This window comes from Echiichthys vipera (assembly GCF_963691815.1).
Source record: "Echiichthys vipera genome assembly, chromosome: 6".
Lineage (NCBI taxonomy): Eukaryota > Metazoa > Chordata > Actinopteri > Perciformes > Trachinidae > Echiichthys > Echiichthys vipera.
Genome location: NC_139831.1, coordinates 10,480,907 through 10,507,022, shown reverse-complemented (window position 1 = coordinate 10,507,022; position 26,116 = coordinate 10,480,907). Strand labels below are relative to the sequence as shown.

General features: G+C 39.1%; 1 protein-coding gene across 9 annotated transcripts in view; it reads left to right on the top strand.

The window, feature by feature from the left end:
* The window catches only part of diaph2 (diaphanous-related formin 2), a gene marked incomplete at its 3' end in the record, with an annotated part of 383,236 nt that overhangs the window by 130,477 nt on the left and 226,643 nt on the right, over nt 1-26,116 (top strand). For 6 of the 9 annotated variants that reach the window (XM_083915494.1, XM_083915493.1, XM_083915496.1 and 3 more), the window contains 6 exons: nt 2,136-2,254; nt 5,527-5,591; nt 6,750-6,854; nt 10,363-10,425; nt 14,392-14,760; nt 17,426-17,540. In XM_083915494.1, the coding sequence (XP_083771620.1) occupies nt 2,136-2,254; nt 5,527-5,591; nt 6,750-6,854; nt 10,363-10,425; nt 14,392-14,760; nt 17,426-17,540 (836 nt within the window). The remainder of the gene's footprint in view (nt 1-2,135; nt 2,255-5,526; nt 5,592-6,749; nt 6,855-10,362; nt 10,426-14,391; nt 14,761-17,425; nt 17,541-26,116) is intronic. The other 3 variants (XM_083915499.1, XM_083915495.1, XM_083915498.1) reach the window with 1 other exon arrangement.

Sequence of the window (26,116 nt, the reverse complement as noted above, 5' to 3'; positions counted from 1 at the left end):
AGCTTCTGGAGCCCAGCCCTGCCCACTGTGGAGGGGCCTGACAGTTCTGGGTCACTCTCTACGTTTCTAGTTATCTCCACCCAGCCCATATCTGCTTGGTGGTGGCAGAGGATCGAGGACGAAGGGAAAATAGGGCAGCTTATTGAGATAATAATGTGGTGTACATTGGTGACAGTTGTAAGCCGAGTGCCACAGTGCTTAAGCCATGCAGGGCGATGTGTGAGCTTGTTCCAATCACGAGTGGGCGAATCCGCCAGCTCAAGCTTAATGTATGGCATTTCATGCTTTCAAAACAGTGCACCTAAATGCTGATTTATTCTTATTTGCTTTGGCCCAAAATTTTGTGTTCTTTCATATTTATGTTCATAACATGATATGGCCTGTCCACCCACAAGGTACCAACACAACATACCCTTTGAATTTATGAGCAACAGTTAAGAGTCAAAGCATTGGAAATAACTTCATTCCATTTAATGTTGATAATTTAAAAAAATGCTGTTTATCACGTCTTTTTTCCTTTCGACACATCCTTAGATAGTTATATTTGCTTTTTTGGTATTTCACGAAATTAACCCACCTGACAACAGCCACTTTGCTCACAGCTCTGCCTTCTCAGATCAGTTATTACAGTTTAGTAACATTAGAGCTCCTTCCCTTAATGCCTTCATGTAGAGCCATCATGAAGAGGCTTTGATCAAAGTTTCAGTTCTTTATCTACATCAAAGATTTCTTAGAATCTTTGCTGAATCTCTGAATTTCAATTGGGGGCGGCACGGTGCTGTGGTGGTTATCACTGTTGCCTCGCAGCGAGAGGGTTGCTGGTTCAGCTGCCACTGGAAGAATATATATATATATATATATATATATATATATATATATATATATATTTATTTTTTTGAAATATTATTTTGGGCATATAGGACAGACAGGAAACTGGGTGAGAGAGAGAGAGGGGGGGGGGGGGGGGGGCATGCAGCAAAGGGCTCAGGTCGTAGTCGAATCTGCGGCCACTGCCTCGAGGACCTTCGGCCTCTTTACATGGGGCGACTGCTCTAACCACTCAGCCATCGGCCGCCCCTGGAAGAATATTTTAAATGCTGTTCTGTATATTTGTGCTCAATTAACTGAATTACCATTACTGAAAGACTTATTACTACGGTATTATACAGACATAAGCATGAAAGGCATCATACGTTTAGTCGTGTGTGCGTGTGTGTATCTGTCTGTCCGCAGCTAATCTCACATACTACTGGACAAGTCAGCCTAATATGTTTTGTGTACATTTATGGTTGTTTACTCAAGGTAATGTCTTGGGGTTGCTTAGATTCAACATTATTGAAAACCCTATTTAATTGACTTCAACATTTACAAAGGCATTCTGTGTACAGGGTCCATTTTCTACATCTAGTACCTCAGTTCAAACCTCAACTTCCAATTTACAATATATGGAGCTTGAGGCTTTAGAGGAATAAAATGAAGAAAAAAACATCTTTTGCAAATTTAACCATCAGGTTCTGGTCAATGTCATGCTTAGAAAATAATTATATCTCAGTTTGGAGCTCAGCTTAAGCTGCCATTGTATTTGCTAAATGTCACTTGCAATTAAAGTTGATAATGTTACTGAGAAAAGGTCAAATAGCCTACCAACCTGTGTGGGGAAATGGGACTCTCAGGCTGATTCACTCACCCTGTTCGACAACACCAAGCACTCAGTCACACTCCTAACTGGCTGACATGTTTTCCCGGTCATTGTGCTTTCAATTAAACACATTACACTGATTAGATTTACATTTCAGTTTTTATGGTTGCTCTAATTGGCAAAGATGATTGCCAATTAGGTAAGAGGGCAAGCATAGCCTTGGCTACCGTCTGTCACCTTGAAATGGACAGAGTAACACAGACCTGGGTTCCGTGTGCCCATTAATCTGCTAATTTCACAATCGGGGTGAAGCAAGTGATCATATTTAATAGGGTGCCTATTTTCTCCACCAGCACCCTTTTTTGACATGGCATTTTATGACCTCTAGCTTGGATAAGGGAATCATTTGTGGTTAATTAGCCTTGTAGGGTTTGTGTCAGTCATACTTTTCTGTGGCTTGTCTAATTGCTCTGCTTTATATTTTCTGAACCCTTAGGCCACAGTATTACAAGGTGATAGAAGAATGCGTGTCTCAGGTGGTTCTGCATCGCAATGGGATGGACCCAGACTTTGGCTACAGTAAAAGACTGGACGTGGACTTCACCCTTCTGATAGGTACTGAATTGCTTCATATTTCCTCACTCATTAATATAACGTGTGTTGCGAAAAAGTCTAAAATGTGTAATAAAAGTCTGCAAGCCTTGTAGATCCTGATGTTCTGAAATCATCTTTAAGATCTTTTTCTTTTTAAACTGTGCTGCAGGAGGCATATCACTGATGTTGCTAAAAATGTTTTGACACCCAGCCAGTAGTCATTCTCATTATCCTCCCAGATCCCCCTGAGATTCTTCTGATAAACACATGCAGTGGCTTGACATATAAGATGGGGTCATCTAATTTTTAATGAATAATGCATTATATCTGGTATAAATGAAAATGTCTAGTTCAGTGTCATATAAAATGTTGTTTTCCTCAGTTACCTTTTTTTTTTCATCTTTGTTTTTGGAACCATACAGTAGAGGATACATCTTTTTGCACTGCATTAATGCACACTAATAGATAATTATTTTTCAAACAGAGAAAACAAATAAATAATACTGTTGTATATCTCTATGTTGTGTCACTAACAGTTCTGTGACTTGTGACAAAGGGTCATTAAAAGTTTCTAAAGCTATCCACAGAGGAATGATGCAGCCTTGAATAAGTTTTGTCACTCACTTTACTTAGATTTAATCAGTTGATAAAAAAACTTTCAAGGATGCGTTTTGTTCCAAAACCAAAACAACATAAATGCCATATCCACATGGCTTATTGAAAGATGCCTTTCCAACCTTTTCATTTTATTTTATTTTTTTCATATTAGGGTGCTGTTTCCTAATCGCTATTTATAGAGAGAAAATGTGTTGCTTCATGTGTGATCTAACAATAATTTACACAATTCACCACATGCACATACACTATTCTTCAAATGACATATCTTAAGATTTTAAAACAAGGGATTTAAAAATACACTCTAATAAAACTGAAACACAAATCTTTTTGAAAACAGCGATTTAAAGGAAGTTCGGTACTTTGAACTCTGACGGATTTACAATGCCTATAGAAAGTTCTGATACCCTTTTGAAACAGTCATTTTTTTTAACAGCCTGAAATAATAATACATAAAAATATATATATATTTTCCCAGTGTGATTTCCACATTTTGTCTTACAACATTCAAGTGAAATAGTTTTTTCAAAATTGCTGAAAATTAATATAAAATGAATAACTAGAATAGTTGATGAGTCCCCAGATATAATACTTTGTGGAGGCACTTTTTGCTTTAATTACAGCCATCAGTCTGTTTGGAAATGTCTCTGCCATGCTTCTACCAGCTTTGTGCACCTGGACTGGGAAATATTTCCCCGTTCTTCCTGCAGAACTTTTACAGTTCAGTCAAATTCTGTGGTGAGTGGCGATGGACTGCACTCTTCAAGTCTATCCACAGATGTTCTGTAGGATACAGATCAGGGCTCTGACTAGGCCACTCTAGGACATTCACCTTCCTGTCCTTTAGCCACTGTGTTGTTTTTATGGCGGTGTGTTTAGGTCGTTTTAATGCTGAATGATGAACCACCTGCCCATTTTCAAGTGTATAGCAGGGTTCCGCCAGTTTTCCTCAAGAATATGTGTGTACTTGGCAGCACCTGGTTTCCCTTAAATCCTGACCAACTGCCCAGTCCCTGCTGAAGAGAAACAAGCCCACAACATAATGCTGCCACCACCATGCTTCACTGTAGCAACTGCATGTTTTGGGTGTTGTGCTGTATTTGGTTACCACCAAACATAGTGCTTGGAGTTCAGCCCAAAAAAGTTCAATTTTGAGCTCGTATGACCATATATACTGTAAACTTTTGCCACACGGCATCATAATCTTCAATGTGTTCTTTTATGTGTGACATTTTTTCAGAAGAGGCTTCTTTCCTGCCACCCTGCCATACATGTAGAACTTGTGAAATTGTTTTCACATGCACAGATCAACCAACCTCTGCCATTAAGACTTGAAACTCCTTCAAGGTCACCATGGGCCTCTTGGTAGCTTCCCTGATCAATCTTTTCCTGGCTCGGTCATTCAGTTTGGAGGGGTGGCACCTTCTAGGCAAGGTCTGGGTGGTGCCATATGCCTTCTACTTCTGGACAATACTCTGAACAGAACTAAGGGATAATTAAAGCTTTTGAAATATTTTAAATCCATCTCCTACAACTTTATCCCGGAGCTCTTTTGAAAGCATCTTTTCAACTATGGTGAATTATTTGTGTTACCATGCACTCCTAGGAGTGGAATCCTCAAGGAACAGCTGATTTTAATTTGAAGTAAAATCAAAGCCACCACAATTGATGTCAGTTGGAGGCCAATTGACTTGCAGTGTAATTTGGAAGTTGATTGGTTATTCTGAAGGGACTCATCACTTTTCCAACTCTGCTTTTCTAGTTTTTTAATTTTTTTAAATTAATTTTCAGAAATTTTGTTAGGCAAATGTGTAAATAACGCTATATTTTTTCCTGTATTATCATTTCAAGCTGTAAAACAAAAAAAAAGTCACTATTTTAAAAGGGTATCAGAACTTTCTATAGACACTGTATCTCTTGTTTAAGACACTAACACCTTTAAGCAACAGATGACAGCTCTTTTTAGGCGATACTATTTAAGGACACCTTTGTCGCCGAGCGTAAACTGAAGAGTAGAGGAAAAGATTAGCACATCTGCATGAGCCAACAATTGCACAGCATGACTGCTTTCACTGTATGTGAGGCACTGATTGAACATATCACGAAAACACTTCCCTTCTTGTCCTTTCCTTACAAGGTCAACACAGCAGTTTAATCAGTCTCCAAAGCGTCCCATTTTATAGTTTCTTCGTTTTTCAAAGCGTCCCATTTTATAGTTTCTTTGTTTTTCCCAGAGCAGACGTTTTATTCCTTTTTTCATGAATTTTATTATTCAATGAGTCTTGCATTTCCTCACAAGCATATAATGTATACAGACCTGTAACAGGGGACTTATAGTATCTCATCTGTACATATAAAGATAGATACTTTAATGCAATCATAGACTGATACACCCTGAAATATTAAGTTAAATGACTCATTTAATCAATCCTTGAAAACACACTTGGCATTTTTATGTGCGTTGTAAATGCACCCATGATCTATAACAACTTTTAAGACCATCTTAAGTTGTAAACATCTCCGCCCTTAACAGACCTTTCAAGAAAGATTTCCAATCATATAAGCTATTATACTCTGAGAAACAAGACCTTGGTATAATTGAATATCTCACTTGAGGATCTAATGATGCACATCGCGTCTTTGAAGTATGTTGTGACTGTGGCGGTCTTGTCTTGCAGATCAGTGTGTGGATAAAGCCAAAGTTGAAGAGAGTGAGCAGAAGGCCGCGGAGTACTCCAAAAAGGTGAGACATTAATCACTTCAACAGCCGCCTTTGGTTGGCCAGCTCCCATCAGGAAAGTTTTTTCCTTCCTTAGAGCCCCCAGACAAGCTATTGATTTTCCATGCTCTGATCAATACCTGGGTGTGACGCTACATGATCCGTATCAGCATTACAAGAATCAATGCCGATGTTCTGATGTATACTTATTTGTGCAAATTACAGAGGAAAGAGTTAAGGTATGTGCAGGCTCTTTCAATATTTCTTTGTGTTTGGAAGTGTTTCTGTCTTTATCTTATATTTGTCAGATAATCAACTTGATCTTCATCATCTCTTTGTAAGCACAGCAGTTGTGGAAATGTGTTAGCAGCTTTTAATTGGTTTCACACATTTTTCACAGCCTTTTTCAAATCAGTGAACACATATTTCATAAAAAGAAAATATGATTAACTGTGTTGAAGAAAATTATAACATCAATTCCCAATTAATAGAAAGAACTTACTTGCTTGCATAATTATGAATCCCTCATAACTCATTTGCACAATTCTTCAAACAGCAGTCTGTCTAGAACAAATGGGATACATGTGAAGTTTTCAGTGTTGGAATTATTTTTACCTGTACGTTTACCTTGGTTGATATAATGGTTGTTTTATTTTTTTATTGACAGTATTCAGCAGAGTTTAAAAAGTATGGAAACATAACTAGTCAAACAGAAATAAAACCTTACCTGCATCACATTTTGTATGACATTTAAATGCATCTTAAGGAGCCTCACTACCACTGTCTGGTAACACCAAGGGGGTCCTGGATGTTTTTTTCTTAAGAGTTATGTCCCACCAGCCCACCACACACCCTGCTGGGCCAATGAAATTATTGCAGTGACATGGCTTGATTTCTGCAAAGGTTAGATCCATCAACATACATGGAAGCCAGGCCGGAAACAAAGACAAAGCACAACAGGGCTCTAGGGCCATGAGAGCTATGAATAGAAATCAGCCAAAGAGTGTAAGACAGCATGTTTTGGTGTCTGTTGATGTGCCCCGTGGTTACTCTCTGGAGACAATGTGCCGCTCACCAACCTGTGTGCGTATGTGTGCGTGTGTGTGCTTGTGTGCATGTTTACATATGTGTACACGTGTTTGTTATGTGCACATAGACATACTTGTGTCTCTTTTCTTCCAGTTTGATGAGGAGTTCAGTGCACGGCAGGAGGCCCAGGCCGAGTCTCAAAAGAAGGAAGAGAGAATCAAAGAGTTGGAGGGGAAGATCCAGGCCCTGGAGTCCCAGGTAAATCCATAAAGAGAGATCCCAACACTCTGCAAAACAGTGTTACATTCCCCCATTGTTCATATTGTATGTTTTCTAATGTTTAAAATATCGTTTTTCAGGTTTTTCTAGGTGAAAAACATCTCATACAATCTCATACGGAATACAAATGTTTGTCTTTATATCGTAGCAATGAAAAATATTGGCTACACTCGAAAAAGGACTGATTTAGTCAAAAGGATACCTTCCACCTCACTTACAGATGTGCTCCTGCTGTAAGTGGGAGTTATCATCCATGCTAGAACATTTGATTTAATAAAGGGTCAATCTCCTTCTTAAGTTGTAGCTCTTTAAATGGGCGAATTGCTCTATTGAAGCTTTCCCTATGTAATTCTATCATCACAGAGATATATTGCATTTCTTCTCTTGGTCTCTACATCATTCCTTCCCAGGCAAAACCTTCCATTTTGAGTACAGAAAATGAGTGCTATTTCCGCCTTAACCCAATTTCAAATACTTTAGTGCTGCCTTGGGACAAAGGGCAGTTTGCCTCCCTGCTTAGAGAATTTAATATAAACCAGCACTGAAAGATGGTATAGCTACATTTATATCAGATATTACCTTTTCTTTCAAACATTCATCTCTGGTTGCTTAGGTTGGTGCTCCCCATTTGATAAACTGCACCTGGATATGTGGTGTGGTCCACTCATCACTGGGAGTTTCGACAGTTACTGTTACTTCAGTTCTCTAGCAATCATTCTGAGGTCGACAATAAATGCTGTTATGTAGTACACGCTTTGTCAGTTGGCCTGGTTAAAGCCACACTGTGTTTTTCTCCTTATAACTTAGTTTGTGTGAAGCTCACACTCCTGCATGAGTGCTGTGTCACCACTTGTTACCTGCATTTTTACCCAAACTGTTTCATCACTCACTCGGTTCCTGATTAATGCCCGCCTATTTTAACGAGACCATCAGAATCTAAAGCTCCTCTCCACCTGCTCCGTCTGCTTGCCCCCTTTTTCCCTTGCTCTTCCTGTCTCCCACCTTCTGTCAGAAATGAATGCATCACGCTGTGTTACCTTTGCGTGCCCTCATTCCCTTGTTGGGGCTTTTTATGTTGTGTTTCCAAGTGTTTTCTTCCCTATAACACACCTTCCCCTCACACTCCCCTGGCAGGCCTCTGTCTTTTGAAGACTGGCTGGCTGTGGTGCATTAACAGGTAGTGTAGAACAGAGAAGCCCTGGAGAGTCATGCCCTCTCTTCTTGTGTTTGTCTGAATGCTCCTTCAAAGAGCTACTATAAGAGCTATACTTCTGGAGAACTGCACATCAACATACATTAACCTCAGCAGGGAAACATGTAATTGGTTTGGCACAAACTTGCATGAATGAGGCCACAAGGACTTTAACATATCCCTATGCATCTTGACAGAACAATGGGTATATGCACAATATGGACACACTGTTGAGAATACATATACTTTACTTTGAATGTGAATCTATTTAATCTGTTCGGGTCTACAGAAAGTGAAGTTAATTTTCACTGGCCGTGCATATTCATTTACATTTTTTATTAGAGTGGATTTTTGGGCTTTAAGGGTTTAATTTGAAAAAAGAAAATAAATGTAATTTATGCAAGTTCTGTAATGACAATTTAGAGTTCTCTCCTGTTTTTTATTTTGGGCAGGTGTTCACATAGACCATTCAATTGCTACCTCAAGCAATGAACAAAAAAACAGTGTCATCCTATCAGATCGTTGAGATTCTGCTACTTCAGGAAGACTAGGCTTAAAGGGTGTGTTTTGCAACCCAATTCACGTGTGAGACATTATTGAAAAAGAGGGCTTTTAACTGTGAGTGTAGAATCTTTAAATAAGTGTAAGGACACACATTCAGTTTGTCCATCAAAGCTGCTGTGCTGTCACTGCCGTTTTGCTGAAAATGAATGAAGTGGGAGCTATCCCTAACCTTTCATCTCCTAGACAGAATCCTTGTCAGATATTAAAACACATGCATGCTTGAGTCACTTCCCTTCACCTTGTTTGTGAACCAACACATTTAATGAGAGTCTTTGTCTGGGAACTTTGGCATTATAACAAGCAGGCTGTTTGATGTGTTTGTTTGATTATCACCCAATTGAGTTGAGTGGAGGTTCTGCCTTCATCAACAAAGGACACAGGAACCACAACAAGTGAAAACCATCCACCCTTTCCCAAACCTTGGCTTGCAATCATTCACAGCAAAAAAAAAATATGAAGGAATTCATTGAATAGGCTCTGGATGTGATGAATAATGTAGCACTGCAGTGGTACACTGGAGCACTGCGCCACCCCATTAATAGGTTTTAACAACCTGGCGGTCTTGTAGCTGACCCAGCTTGGCCCAAAGAGGAGCTGGAGGTGTAGCAAACCACTTTCTCCATTTCTTTCTGCCTGCCTGCTTTTTGCCCTGGCTGATTACAGAACTTGACTCAACTTATGACAGCAAAATTCACAGTGTAGTCACTATCATGTGTGCTCTGCTGTTATTAGAGGCACCATCTCAGTTTTTAAGTGAAATTCACTGTCATTCAAATGTGTTATACATGCATCCTTACATACAGAAAATGGTGGTCAATAGAGCTGAACAAGACAAGCCAGACATACTGTACTATGCCTGCTGGAAATCAGCTAGACATGTGCTTTAAAACTGAGATATCACAAGGTCTCTAACTTTGAATCCCTAAGGATGAAAGATATAACCAAACTTCTCTTTGCTTTACATATTGCACTCTGCTACCATTTTCTAAAATTCTCAAAATGAAAGTTCTCTTCAAGCCACCCTACTAATACTTTCCATCTCATTTTCCATTACAAACATTAAATATTTAGATCTCTAAAGTCCATAGTAAGAGGTGTTCTGTAGGAATGACTCCATAAAGATATTACATTTCAGTTGCTGTGAAATGCGTTGCCATCCTCTTTATTTGGCAAGGTCGCACAGAGTGAAATATCAAAGCAAAAGGGGTACATTTCCAAAATGAAGACTGCAGAGTGAAATCAATGCCCATCATACATCTAAGAGTGTAAAGTTAAAATGTATTTTGCAATGCCAAGAAAAAAAGGAAAGGGAAATGGAAGAAGGGTTTTGAAGGTGCACCAACTGCCAGTGATGCTGTGCCTTGTTCCTTTCTTGCTGCAGTCACTGCTCTACACTGATGTTCTTTTGAAGGTAGATTACATCTTGTTTTCGGTGTAAAAGTACAGTACACTGTGTCTTTTGCACATCAAATAGCTCATTCAGATAAAATGGGAATATATTACCGTATTTGTCATTAACTGTGTAAGGGGCATCCTCTTTCCCCTCCTTACCTCTTTTTCTGGCTTTTTTGTGTTTGATGTGAGTACTGTACCTATTCTAGTGTACTAGTGTTCCTCTTCTCTGTCTTTCTAACCCACCCCCATTTGTGCCTCTCTGTTGCCCTGTGTGTCTGTTGTGACTTGTGTCTCACCATGGTGTGTGTCTGCGGTGCGTGTGTTATATCTGCACAGTTAACTATTGAAAAAGACAAGCTCAAAGAGGCTCAGAGACTCATCAGGGAATCTGAAGCCAAGGTGGGTGTCCTCTTTGCATGCGCGGCCCTTGACATAATCACAAATACTTTCAAACTGACTATTGAACTGACCTTTTGTCCAATCTGTTCTCTATGCATGTGTGCCCCACTCCATATTATGCATTACATTTAAAGCTTGGTTTTGAATCACCTGGAACTAATCTTCACAAATCTCAAAATAAAATACAATTTTGCAAAATGTATACTGAATTGATAAGAAACTTGACGAAATGCTTTGTTGAAATTACTATTCCACAAAAAGAGATAACTTGCTTTGAACACTTTTATTCCTTTAAGATACATAATATATGTTGAACTCTAGTGGTTTCAACTACACATTTTCCTGCTTAATGCATTTTTCATAAGTAAACACTTTGTGATTGAATCCCTTTATCATAAATGACATCGGGGCATATATTTAATCACCCAGAATTCAGAGTTAATTACCTTGCGTGATGACCTCCCAATTGAGACCAGCAGATTATGAATCCAAATTGGATGAGTTAGATTTCATATTAGCCGGTTTTCTTCTAAACATAGAGCTCCAGATGAGCTCTGTGAGTGAGATCAGCCAAAAAGCATCAAAGAGGCCTTTACAAACTGGAGGGAAACACAAAACATGCTGGATAATAAACACATTAGAAATCAATAAGTAGCTTGGGAAATTATATTTATGTATGTCTGTATAGAAAGATATGTTTGTGTATTATTCTGTCTCACATAATCACAGCTACTCAGATATGTCTACAAACGTGTGTTTGCTAGTACAGACTTTGACACTCAGATGTTTTAGGCATACTGTACATTTTGCATACAAAAATGTATGGTCCACCTAATTTTAATGCAAACAACAGTCTGATGCTGTCCCATATGAATTCAGTATAAAAAGGCTGATGTTATTTAAGTCAAAATGCAAAATTAATATACACTTAACAAATGGATGACTTTCTTTTGTTAGATGTTTGTTTTTTTAACTGAGGAAGAAGAAGCCAGCTGCTATGGTATTGGATCCCAAGGGTTCTGTGAAACACTGGATAGACCAACACTATTATTGGATAGATGAGAGAGAAAGAACGAGAGAGAACTCAGAGGGCCCCTCAGTATGGAAATGACTGCTCTCTAATTTAGCAGCTAATTTGCTTCCATTCTCTCTTATTAATCTTAAAAGAGGAAGCGGGCCACAAAGGGCTCAAGATTGACAGACATGTAATCATTGGATGTAGATTTTCACTGAAGGGCTGGGTGATCTGTGTAAGAAGCTCCGTACAGTACACCTTTTAAAATCTTGGCCCTAATATATAATCTGCTAGTGCCATTATGTAATGGAACACAACATAATGTCATTAAATATGAAGCCAATCACATCGTACGCACACAATCAAGCGAGTGGGGGTAAAGCACATTGTAGGGAATTGGTTTTGGAAATGAGAAGTGCAAGTGGAAATGCTTTTTGGTAAGAGCTGGCATCTAATCAGCTTCAAAGATCAAACCCTGTCTTCACTGGGGTGTCTGTTATTGTATTTTCATAATTTTGTTTTCTGTAAAACATTTTTCTATTGGCATTATCACTGACTACCTGTGTATGTGGTTTGTTTGATAGTGGAGACATGTCAAAGGACTGAAAGACGTCTTATCGGTTTGGGGTCTAATTACATCCCTGTCTACTGATTAATAGCCTGCCATTGTGAGGACTCATGGAAAAGACTTGATGGGAAAGCAACATTCTTATCTTTTGTAAATTAAAACAGCAAAGTTTATCGCAGATCTTTCTCCAGTATATTACTTAGTATTTACATACATATCCACAGAGATTAATAATCCCAATAGCCCAACCTTTTGGCCAATTCACAACTGTCTACATACAGTAAAGCAGCAATTTGTTAAAGTAGAATACCGTTATTGTTTTAAACATCAGATGAACAGGTTGTGTTTAAGATCAGTGGTGTTAATATGAATTTCAGCTTCATTGGGCAAGTATAATCAAGCTGCAGCAGATCTGTTTTTTTGTGGTTGCAGTAGGATTGCTAATTATAAATGTACCTGCTGATATTGATGATTGATGACTCAGTACAGTTTTCGCAACCTGTTTGACACATTTGCACATTTTGTGACACCAACTATGAGATTTTCTAACATAGTGGGAAAAAAAAGAATAGATAAATTCAAATTATACTGAGATAATTTGTTTTTAATAAATCAAAGATGATACAAGTATGTTATTGATGGTGTTAATTAGTTTATTTAATGTAAGCATGTTTTCTTAATCTGGCAGCTGTACAATGTTTAAATGAGACTGGTAACATAAACACAATAATTCTGTTCTACAGGGGTCGTGACTTCCTGTCATTAGTTAAGGTAGAAAGAATCTAAGACAGGATTTTTACCCAATTTGGTATAATTAAGAAGCAAATCCTAGCTTTTGTTAGAATAACAAATGTTCACTGTATTGGATTTTTTTCCTAAAGAAGGTCCTAATTACCATGGTTACTAAACAGTTAAGCCACTCATCTGTAAATAGTGAGATGAAACATTTTTGAATCTTACTTTTCCTGATTAAAAGGACCTTGGGAAAAATATCCCAAAAAATTATGATGATGATAAATCTCTTTGGTCAGTAAAGTCATGAAAATAAAAGCGGACATGACCTTCTCATGTGGGCTGAACTCTAGTTATTCTTGAACCCTGCAGTGAGCTTCGCAGTTATTGACAGGCACTACTCTCCGAGCACAGTCAAAGCTCATAGTGGGTTACTAAGGGTCCGTCCACACGAAGACGCGTTTTTCTGTAACCACACAACTTTTGTATCGCTTTGGCCGACCATCCACACGCAGCCAGCGTTATTGGAGCCTGAAAACGGTATATTTTGAAACCAGGTCCTAGAGTGAGAAGATTTTAAAAACGCCCCTAATGCCGTTGTCGTCTCAACGCCGAAACTGCATACTGTTAGGACTTGGCAAAATGAGGACTCAAATGCAGTCAGGGTCCCCTAAATGCAGGCTTTATTTCTCACACTCAAAAACCCTCTTTAGATAGAGCGATAACTCAACAGGCTATTAAACTCTAAACTTGTCTACACGGACGAGAACTATACAAAGAAAACAATCGTGGCAAGAATCACCAAACAAATAAACTGAAAATCGCTCCAGAGGGAGGAGAGGACAACAGGCCAAAGCTACATTGATCTGAATAATAATCTATGAAAAGTTCACAAAATGAAATAACTCACAAGGCGGAAAAAACAAAATGTAACAAACAAACTATGCTGCACAGAGCTAACTAAACTGCAACTCAAAAATACTCCAAGAGGCACTATGAAATTAAACTAGCCTCTCAAGCTGACCAAAAAACTTTAGAAACAAAAAATCATTCTTCTACAGAGGTGTTTGAGGAAACAAAATTACAAGTGAGGCAATACTAAGTGAGCGACTTGACAAGGCTGTGGTAATGGCTGGAGGAAGTCAATGGACTATATACACATGAGAGAGGATGACACAGGTTGACACAATCAGGTAATCAGGGAACACAGCTGACCGGTGACATAGGAGGAAGGACAAGTGACCTGAAATGAGAGGAAGATTACTTTTCAAAATAAAACATGAATTTCACAAGACAAAAAAAACAAGACCTGACACCTCACCGCGGTGTGACACATACTTTGTTAAACGATGCTGTCATCGCCCCACCTCCGACCCCTAACTCGCGTCACGTGACAAAAGTGGATCCTGATATTTCTTGAGCCGAGTCCGTGTGGACGGAAAATCTTTAAGAACTACGGAGAAAAAAAGGTTGTTTACGGTTATGTGTTGTATCCTAAGTAGTGAAGTTGTGCAGGCAGTAAAACAAAAATGCCTCCTTATTGACACATCACAGAAAATTACGCCATATGGCTTTTAATGATATCAGATCGAGGTTTAGAGTAAACCAATGGGAGCCTCACTTCATTGCCATTTCTACTCTTTATTTGCAGATTGCAGCAGGTCCGACTGCGCCTGGAGCACCACCTCCACCACCTCTACCAGGGGGTGCAGCAGCTCCACCTCCTCCTCCACCACCCCCTCCCCCACCTCCACCTGGTGGCGGTCCTCCCCCACCTCCACCTCCCCCTCCTCTCCCTGGGCACGCTGGCATTCCACCACCCCCTCCTCCCCCAGGTGGAGGTCCTCCACCTCCCCCGCCACCCCCTGGTTGTGGGCCCCCACCTCCTCCACCTTTCTTTGGGGGCCCAGGTGGGCCTCCCCCGCCTCCTGCATTGCCTGTCATCAAGCTGCCTTACGGGCTGGAGCCCAAGAAGACCTACAAGCCAGAAACCGTGATGAAGAGGGTCAACTGGACCAAGGTATGCTAATCTGAGCTCTAATCCCCCGCAACATACAGTATATTCTCATGTTCACTGAAAATATTGGTGATTTGAGATTGACATATTATTTCACTGTTGACAAGAAATATCATGCTTATTATAATCACAAATGCAGACATATAGCACTAGCTTTAGAGGATTATTTCAGTAACCATACACAATAAGAAGATGCAAAGTGAAAGATTCAACCAAAAGGAGCTCTATTCAAACTCTATCAATGAAATCTAGTCAAACAACCATTCAGTCAAAGACCACATTATACCACGCTCGGCACCCATTTCGGAGGATTCAACAGTAAACAATTTCAGGGCTCAAATGTCCTTGAATCTGCACATTCTTAGCGTAATTGAATGAAGACTGGGCTTTGTCACATTCCATCACTTTTGTATTGGGCTCTATTTTACCATATATAACTATCCATGGCCTTAGACGTTCTTCACGTTAATTGAATGGTTCTTTGCCAATGCTTGTGTGACTCTGTGTCCTTGTATTCAAATACTGACAGCACCGAAAAACAAACTAGTTCTTTTGACATCATGATAGTGCTGATCATTATATTTAATGGTTTTGGTTGAATCAAGCTATTTATTAGAAAGCCATTTTAATTACGCAATGCATTGAAGGCCATTTAAGTCATGTCTTCACACCCCCAAAGAACAAGTAAACAAATGGGGAATATTTGATTTTGATGATAGAGTATTTTTTCAACAACAGTCCACCAAATAACACACAGAAATGAGAGAAAGAAATGTAGGTGATCAAGTCAACTTCGAGTTTTGCATTGTAAGCAGAATGTCTCATGTTGAATTTCTGTCACCTCAAAGACTCTTTAGAATGCCTTGTATGCAAATGCTTCTCTGTGTGGGGAAATTATTTTCAAGAGGTAAAATTATTAATAGTGTCATACAGCAGTATGAAATCAAACCTATTGTATTAACATTAAGAAAAACATCAATTTAGTTTTTGTGTTTCCTAATACCAGCAGGGGCTGTTTATGCTTTGTGATATTTTAAACATTTATCATTTTCTCGTTTGGTATCTACATGGTTTTCCACATATGTATGTGCATGCAGTGATGTGCAAATGCCCATTGTCTGGGAAGTGTACAGAGGTTAATGTGCAGGTGCATTGACCTTGCCTCCACAGGAATTGTAGTTTGGCGATGCAAATGGAATTCATAACCACCTGAGAAAAAACAATCCGTGTCTCTTATGTCAATTAAGTGGAACAATAGTCGTCTGTCTTTTGGAAGTACCAGGAGAAAGTATGATTTGGTTTTATAAAGAAGGACGGTGAAAGAAGAGATACCACTTCGACTAAGAATATGAATCACACAGATTTGATAGGTGAAAAAGGTGACACGCTGAGATGATGATGATGTTTTTGTGATTTTTGTGAAAAAACGTATGTACGAACGTCGTTCATTAGGGTTGATTCAGGTTGCTTTTTATATTACTGTGCACTTTCCCACTCAATAAACTTTATATGGGCTGTTTTGTTTTAGCTTTGCCTATTTTGTTTGGGGGGGAAATCGTTTTGTTTAGGTTTAGATGTGTCTGTCATCAACATATTTATAAGGAAAACATATATTTTTTTTTCTCCCATTAATAAACTCATTATGTTTAGACTGCATAAAAAAGTCATGCTTCCAAATTTGAAACATTTACAATGTTGATATTAATTTTTCATTCATATTTCATTTTGAAAATCACATCAAATTGATTTCAATTTTGAGTTTAGCCCAATAAAATATAAAAGTAATAATTCAAAGCTCTTTACAGGCTGATATAACAGTATAGAATATGTTATAAAACAAATAAAGACAGACAAAATCATACATATGAACACCCATTGATACAATATTTTAAATGTTGAATTTTAATTTGGTCAGAAAACAGCAACAAGATTATCACCGTTCGTGATTGCCGTTAGGGTTAATACATCTAGTGGGAATAGAGCAGAAATGGCGGATTTTGTGAAGTTTTCACTGAAGTTGTCATTAATGTGCCGTTTTCTTAAAACGCAGATTGGATCAACAGGTCTTATGGCTAATGTTACAATGCACAGCAGATGTAGTGTAGTGTTACCTATTACTTGCTATAACTGCAACTTGTCAGATGGGTTTGTTTATGTCTGAATCTCTCTGTCCACTCCTAACCGTCTTGTCTACTGTGCGGCATGGGAGGAATAAAATATAAGGGGTGTGAAAGCATGCCTGTGGCCTTTGTGTAGGCGCTTGGTTGCGTTTTAGAGGCTTTGTTGTTTCAGTCAGGTCGAGATACTGAAGTGTATAAACAGGGTTGCTGAGGTTTGTCCTGCAAACTGACATTCACATATTTCATTCATCTCAAGAGTGAGAGGTCAACAAACACTTTGATGTGAATGGTTCATTCAAGGTTTATCCATCATCATTTAGACGTGGTCATATTCATGTGAGGTGTCATCAAGTGAAAGAACACATTTAACCCTGCAGGCTCCACTTTTTCTTTTTTGGTCTTTTTTTGTTAATTGTGTTTGGGACTTGGGATGCACACACAAAAATACACACAAACCCCATCTCCAGTGAGAAGAACTTTTTGAGTGGCAGGTTGGCGGATTGGCGGTCTCTGATTGTGGTGATAATGGAATCCTTGTGTCATTGCAGATAGTGCCCCAGGAAATGGCAGAGAATTGCTTCTGGATCAAAGTCAAAGAAGAGAATTTTGAGAATCCTGACCTATTTGCTCAGCTCTCCCTCTGCTTCTCCTCGCAGAGCAAAGGTAAGAAGGCGTCATCTTTCTTTACCTCTTCTTTAATTAATCTACCCACACATGCTTCATTTATCCTCTCAGGCAATAGATGCCAAACCACTTTCATCTTGTGACACTTCAAGAAGCCATTTTTCTCACGGAAATGTTAATTATCTTAAAAACCAAGCACTTTTCCCTACTGCATTTGAATGCCTTCGATGTGTGCTCTCAAGTCAAATATCTGTGCCAATTAGGGAAACCTCTGCTCTTGCTGCAGTGTTTTTTTTTAATGTGTTTGTGTCTTTGAATGGATGCTAGAAATGCTATGTGCCTGCACATTGTATTTGTTCTTTGTACCCATTGAGTAGTTTCAGATCAGTGTTTTTTTGTGTGCATGTGGATGCACACAAGTTTGAACTTGTACTGAGAGCAGTTATGCTTGGCTTGCTTCTTGCCTTTTCCAGTCCAGTAGGCCAATCCTCCATCAGGGAAGAGGGGAGGCTTTTGTGGAGGAAGCTCTGGGAGTTTCTTTGTCCCAGCCAGTTTGTTTCTCAGATACACAGCCAGGCTACCTAACTTGCTGATGAATAACACAAGCAGTACATAGCAGGATTGTTTTTGTATTGAATAGGTTGTGTGAAGGCACCTGATGTATTCCTCCCATGACAATTTGAGTGCTTTCCACTTTTTTGACAGTGTGTGTGTATGTGTGTAGTACTCCCCTCTAATTCTAGCAGCAGTGGGACAGGAAAAGTCAGAGCCCTGTCAAGCGCAGAACAGTCAAATCTGAGCTCTGTCAGGGTGTGTGGACATAACTACACAGAATCCTAAAACTTTCCCTATATTCCCACCGTCTGCTTGGACACCAGTCTGCCCGCCAGCAGCTTCTTGCTCTGTCTTTCTCATAGCCTCAAGGTCTAGACTCAACTCTTTTTTTCTTTTGTTCTGTGAAATAAATAGCAATTTTGCCTGAGCTGCCGCAAGGTGATTTGCCTGCATAATACAGATGGAAGGAGAATGTGGGTCGGAAAGAACAGTTGTTACATGACTTAATGAAGTAGCAGAGATAGGCCTCTCGTCTTTCACCAGAGGATATCTGACATTATATATTTCAACACATGCTCCGTGACATTTCTAAAGTAATTGGCTGTCAGACCTTTCTGACACCTTGGCAATGCATATTTATGTATTTTTTTTTGTACTTTTATTTAATTTGTACATTTTTGTTGAGGGAGATACATGTTATGTTTAGTGTTAGTAAATCAGCATGTTTGCAGGATACACCTTCTTTAAAATACATTTTCATTCTTAAAATTAAATAGAACTTACCATTTGGAGTTCTGCAGATACATGGCTTTAATTCGCTTTTAAATGTCGTTTTGAATTCTTTAATAAATTCACTTTCACACCCACTGGGGTTTTTAAAAAAGGACACTATAGATAGTCCATGCTCCCGCTGGCAGGGTAGGAATTCATGATCCAGCATTTCCCCTGGGAGTTACCTTTGCTGGATCCCTATCAATTACCCCTGCAGCGACTTCACTGAATCAGCTCTTTTTCCTCTATTGTTGAAAGAGAACATGATTTGCTCATGAATGAAAAATGCTGTTTAATGTTTGATATCCACCCCCACCTCCCTCGTCAGAGAAGTTGAAAGTCAATGAGAATGGCTTTGATGTAGATGGTATTGCAAAAAAAAAGGTGCTAGATGGGATCCTCCTAAAATGAGATAGTAGTTATTTCCTCTGTTTCATGATTCATGCAGTATAGTCTTTCAAATGCATGCCATCTGAGAATATGTAACAATAAGTGTGCTTGAAATTAAACATTTTGTCGAAAAGATCCCTGCCTTATTTCCATTGTGAATGTGACCTATTTGGGTAGCGAGTCTTACTTCAAATCAAGTCAAGTTGGTTAACTGGTACTGTTTGTACTTTAAAGTAGTGTCGGAGGATCAGGTGGAGAGACTGAGTGTTGCAAGATTTATTTCTGAGGTCTTGTACTCTCATTGTAACCTCTCATTGTAACCACAGACCATAAATCCTTTGTGCTGATTTGACAAACAAGTCGCTGGTGAAAACTGACTTCATTTGTCTACGATATTGCCTTTTTTTTCATAACACACACACACACACACACACACACACACACACACACACACACACACACACACACACACACACACACACACACACACACACACACACACACACACACACACACACACACACACACACACACACACACACACACACACACACGCACGCACACACGCACACACATACATATCCAGTTGCTGTTTACTTCTTTGCTTCTTTGTAGTACTTCCATCTTTGCCACATCTTATGTGTGGATATTTATGAGTAAAGCATACTTCGGGGGACTAGTGTATCGTGAAAGATGAGGCAAGCAGGTGTAAATGCCTTCCCTGCAGTGCTGCCCTCAGAAAATGGTGCAAAAAAGGCGTCTGTTAACTCCATGTTCCTTGGGATTCTTGCTTGTTACTTGCATTGTTGAAGAACAACACTTTAGCCGTAAAAGAAAAAAAGGAATCACTTTAACAGCCCCCAATTTTCAGATGCTTATTGCGCTCAGAGGCCTTTAAAACAACCAAGAATGCAAGACTGTCATCTCCCCTGCTGCTTTTATGAGTCTCACTGTTTAATGAGTTTTTCCAAGAAAAAGAGATGATAATCAAGAGGGATTTGAAGCTCTGCTTCAATCTTCTTAAAGTAGCTTTATATTTATTTTTTAATTGTCATTTATTATGTGAGTTTAGGCCAGATAGAAAATTAAACATATATGTCAGGAATTAGGTCTGAAGGCCACTGACATGTCACTGTCAAAGTCATCCTGGCAACATCAGTTTGGATCTCACATTGGGACGACAAAGGCAACCACTTGTTAAAAAAAGCAATTTAACTGACTATTTAAATCACAATCAAAGACACTGGAAATGTATGTAACCATAAAATGTCATAAAATGTAACTTAAAGAGCAACTCAATGATAAATCTAGTTTTCCATCAAGTTTTTGAGCTGTTAACATGGTTCTATAGCTTCTATACAGTGACCGTAGTTCCTCTTTGTAATTTTAATATATCTCTGTATTACATGCTACATCCTGTTCTCGTGTGGGGAAATCTTAAAAGTTAAAAAGATGAAAATGTGCTACTCTTGAAGCTACACCTTATGTCAAGGCAGGTATTTCAACTTTGGCACCGTCAAGTGCTTTGTGATCAGAAAATTGTCACCACCCACGCATAGAGCTAAGCAATCTTTTATCAGAGACACATGTCTCCATTTGCCCTCACTCAGCACTGTGGTTTTTCACATCTTTTAAACTTGTGTACAAGGAATTTCATAGGCCAATATCCTAGAGTTATTTTATTTCACAACAGTTTTTTCCCCTTTTGCTTTTTTTCTTTTGTCCTTTTCCCACTTTTATGCCTTTGCTCGGCTGTATCTGGTTTTCCCTCTTTCTTTACCCTCTTCTCCATTGACTTGGCTCTCTCTTTTTCTTTTATTCTGATCTCCCCTCAGTTCACTTTATCAATCAGTGGGTTGTGCCTTTGTATGGCTCTTGGGATCAAATCAGATTCACTTCGGGATTGAATGTGTGTAGCCATGGCCTGCTGCATTCGAAAGGCAATTCATTCAGCTGGAACTTTGCAGTTCAATTTGAAACAAGATTGATGTTGGCAAACTTCACACCCCCTTTCTTCCAAAATGTTTCCTCCATTGCACGCACCAATTGCTGATGGACAAAGGGCATATGCCACTTTGTAACGGTGATCTCTCGGCTTTTCAGCAGAAACAACATCATAAAAGAAGGGAGGTTACTCAAAAATAACTGAAAGCTAAGTATATGGTAACTTTGACTATATTTTGTAAACATTAAACCACTACCCATGATTATGATAAAGTAAAAAAAAAGTTTCATCAAGGGGTTGTTGTGTTGTGTGACCCACTGAATCAATACAATTTGGTGTATGGTTTGAAACTCAATGACACTCATACTTCTGAAAAAAGAAACAGGCATAATGAAGATGAATGTACATCCAGGAGGATTCAGGGGCTCCATTCCACCACTCTGTGCAGGGTCATTGGGACTTTGCTTCCCAGCATGCTTCTGTGTTAATGATGGCGAGGCAGCTAATGAATATGCTTAGCCAAGTCCTTGTGGTGAAGATGGCTGGAGGGGACTGGGAGAATTGTTACCAAACCAAACAGCACCGTTGAAAATATATCAAAAAATTGGTTGAGAGAAAGGAAGATAAAGAGAGGCATCAAGAAATGGTGTAACAATTAATATCAAGGGACTTCTTCGCCTGACTCATTTTTGCACATCATATTTTACTTGTATTCTATTTTATTCTGTTCCTAAACCATCATGTTCTGTTAAAAAAAAACAAAAAAAAGCTGACTCTTGTCTTGTGCCTGTAAAAGGTCAGCCCTAGAAAGGTAACTTGGTTCAAACCTTACTACAAGTGATAACTGCAGTCATCCGCCCCCTCATCACATGGGATTTGATCAAATCCCTCAGGAATTTTCCTTACTCTGACATCCATTTCCTCTCCCCACTGAGCCAATGTGGTGTGCACACCAGCAGATTCTTGCAGTCCTTGCTACAGAGCCCCAGCAGCAGGGTGGTAATGACCCTGCCACAACGGCAGTAATGATGGAATCAGTGGGGGGTTTAGCGGGCTCTCTGACTCTCCCTAATAAGTCCCCTAATAACTCTGTTAACATTAGGGCTGACCCGGCCGCCAGATCAAACACACTCACGCATGGTAGGCCACCTCACATGACACTCAGGAACTTCTCAGTCAGGCAAAAAAACTGTTGCTGACCATCACAATGTGTTCTCCGTCCCCACAGTGTTTGTTCAATAAAAGTCTGTGAATACAAGTTGGCTCACTGAACACAGTGCCACTCAAAATAATTTAATCCTGTTAAGCTGTATTCATTTACTAACAATATGCCTTGTGATAGAAACCTTTGAAAAGCTTGTTGCGCTTGAAAGAAAAAACTATCCTAAGACAACTGTTGGAGCTCTGCCTTCTAAGATAGTCACAATGTAATAAAGGCTTTTGTCTAATGCGTTTAAGCTCAACTCAAGACCTTGAAGCCCACTGTGGAATAGTCTGCCTTGTATTAATAGCGTGTTTACAGTGATGAGCTTTTGATACGTTCTATGTCAAAGTCTCGCGAAGTCAGGCCCGATGGTTTGCCATGTTTCCCTGGAGAACAAGGCTGTTTATTACTGATTTTGTTAATTGAGAGGAGGGAGCTTCCACCAAGGCAGCTTCCTCTGCATTTTTATCATGGGCTGTTCTTCTCCTATCATTACTCCCTTTCTCTTCTCTTCTCTTTTTTTTTTCTGACAGTGTCCATCTGGAATAAGGGCCAGCCTAGTTTAAAAAAAACACCCAAACACTTACTCTTTCATGCTCATTGTTTTAAAGCTACAGTCACCCACAAACACATCACAATTGGCATTTTACCACATACTCGTTGTATGTAAACTTTTAAACTGTCCCCAGTAGGTGTGGACAATATAAACGGCATAGAAAATACATAGGCATGACTTTCCCCCATGGTATGAATTTTGACTATACAGCACTGACTGGTAGAGCCCTCATGAGTCGGGAAGGATTATGCACAGCCATTTACTATGTTCATTAAATTGTCCAAAAACTTGACAGAACATTTTTTTCAGCCTAACATTGTTGGAACAGAGCAGCTTATATTGGTAGCGAGAGCAACAAGTTAGACAGCTGAGTTGTCAGTACACCTTTCTAACAGTAATAAACTACTCCACTCACGAAGAGTCTAGCTGCAGAGCTTTGGGCTCTGACCCCTTTTGTTTGGAGAAAGTGGCACCAGAAATTGTGTAAATTAGGATACGATATCATGCCTCATGATCATTAGTTTGGATAAGCCACACGCTCAACGCAACACTAATGTAAAAAATCCAACCTTAATATTTCAATATAACTGTAATTTATAAAGTAGGGTAAAATAACATTAAACATATAGCTAGCGTTAATATAACAGCACCCTCCCTCCCACAAAATATGTTGAGCTTGCTAGCAATAACACAGTGTTTGCTAGATATACGTATATTTCCATTTTACAACTACTAGCTATAGCTAACATCAGCTTGCTAATTCCTTGGTTCGTGATACACTTGTTTCCACTACAAAGCGAAAACACTGCAGCAATTTTATTAGGATAAAATTACATAAAGTGATTAATCGTTATGAAACACGAATACATGTAAATAAAACTTTGATACATTAATTCATCCATAAACATTATTTCTGCCTGATATTTTCTTCAGCAATAAAGGCTACGGTACAACTCCCATGATTCCACGTACGCTACCTACTGATGGCATCATCATTTGATTAAGAGACCCCTAGCAGTGATTTTCCACTATGGGTCCTGGTGCTGGAGATGGGTCCCAGTGCAGGAGGGGGCTTGAGACTGGAGTTCTGCAGCGTGACATTACTGGGAAGTAATGCAGTTAATAGTATAGTAATAGCTGTTGGCTTCAAATTACACCCTGATATACATTTTAAGCCACACCGTCCAGCCCTAGTTACCAGTGTGTCTGTAAATGGATAGATGCTTCCCTTTGGTGAATTGTTTTGATGACCCAAGACCATTCCTCACACCAGTAAAACGTGCATTCAGGATTAAATGTCCATTATTACTTGAAGCAAACTAAAGAGGATGTTTTCGAATTTTGGAAAAGAAAAGCCTCAAATGGTACCACTTTCCTCATTTTAGAAGATAGCACATTAATTGCTGGCACAGACAGGCGACATTTGTCTCAATAAAACACAAAACACCCTGATATTCATTTCTCTCTGTTTGGAGCAGCCAGCCCATTGTGAATATCTCAGGGTCAGCCCTTTACCTTGCTCATCCCTGCATGTTTTTAATATATCACATATGAATGGAAATAAGAACCTTAAATATTAATGACAAGTAATTGGTTTATTGTGGGAGACTATATTATGTGTGTGCACATCTGTGCCTGTGAGAGGGAGGGGGAGCGAATGATTTCATCTCATTCCTACTTCATATTGCCTTGCTGTGATGTCCTACTGATTTTAATCTCCCCTTCTCAGATGAGAGCCATTCTGGCTATCACAGTGCACTTTAACTTAAGGCCTCTGAATATTAGCTTTCTTTGATACCTGCCGCTTACAGCCTCCCAAGTCTACACCCTGCTAACTTTTATGTGCCTTCAGGTACGCTGTAATTTTCATCAAAATCTGTCTCTTCGAAAATAAATCACCCCTGTGCATCTAAATATTTTATTTATTTTTCACCTTGGAGGAAATCCTCAGCTAGCACATTTGGGATATGCCCATCTTTCTATGATGTCTTTTTAATCTAATTCAACACTGGCCCTCAAAGTATATGTATGCGTCTCAGTTTGTCTTGTAACATATCAACAGTATATTTAAGGAATCCCATTTATTTAACCTTTTATTTTGTTTTGTTACTATTGCACTAGCATTTTCCGCATCTTCATCTACAGTATCTGGAACTGTTCTGTCAACAATACTTAGACAACCCATATACCAAGGACAACATGTGTTCAAATACAGAATGCAGATAAGGACACTAAGACAAAAATAGTCTGAGTCAATCAAAAGCATACCGAGTACCCAAGAGAAGTTTGATGTTTGTGAACTTCACCCTGAATTTATTAGTTATAAACATAATTCATTTTGATGGTTAAATGTTAAACTTTTGCAGTCTTGCATGTTGTTTGTGCTTTCACATCAAGACTAGGAGTATCTTGACCATGTTTCCTCAACATTTCCATTACATGACATTTACCTGAATTACCATAACTGTTATATCATGTATAATAACAACCATCCTCCCAGAAGATATGGACCTATAACAGTGTAATGTCCTTCTAATATATTCAGGTGATATTGTTTATAAAACAAAAGAAAGGGTGCGTTCAGTTTCTTCGTATTTTTTGAGGTGTCTGTATGTGTGTGTGGGGTAAGTATTTAGTGTCTGCGTGTCTGCCTAATTGAGTTATAGGATGCTTATTAACAATGGGACTTGCGTTTAAAAAGAGGACAATGTCAGCGCTGTCACTGGAGCTTTTCACATGGAAAAGCCCCGGCGGAGCTTCATTAACTCACCCCCATGATCCCAGACAGCAGAGTATGGAGTGCATATCTAATCCAGCTCAGAAGTATGAGTACAAGAGCATTGGGTTTTATAGGGAATACTTGATGTGTGATGGTTCACTGTTCACTTTGTGGATGTACTGCTGTACTGGATTGGCTGTTTTTGAGTGATGCATGAGAGAGTCCTTTTCAAATACTAACTATTTAAAGAAAACGGTTCAAATGTCTAGCTTTGCTTTTAGTCTTCAGGACAGGTATTCATTTCAGAGGAGGATAGCTTTTCTTCTACTTAGGCAATGGTTGGTATGTTTTTTTTCTGTGATAGGCTTGTAGACACTGTTTGTTTTTCAAGCTGTTACAACTCAACCACCCGCTGCATTTCATAATCTCCTCTTAAATGAGATAGAACACCAACTCTGTCTGCCGCACAGTTAAC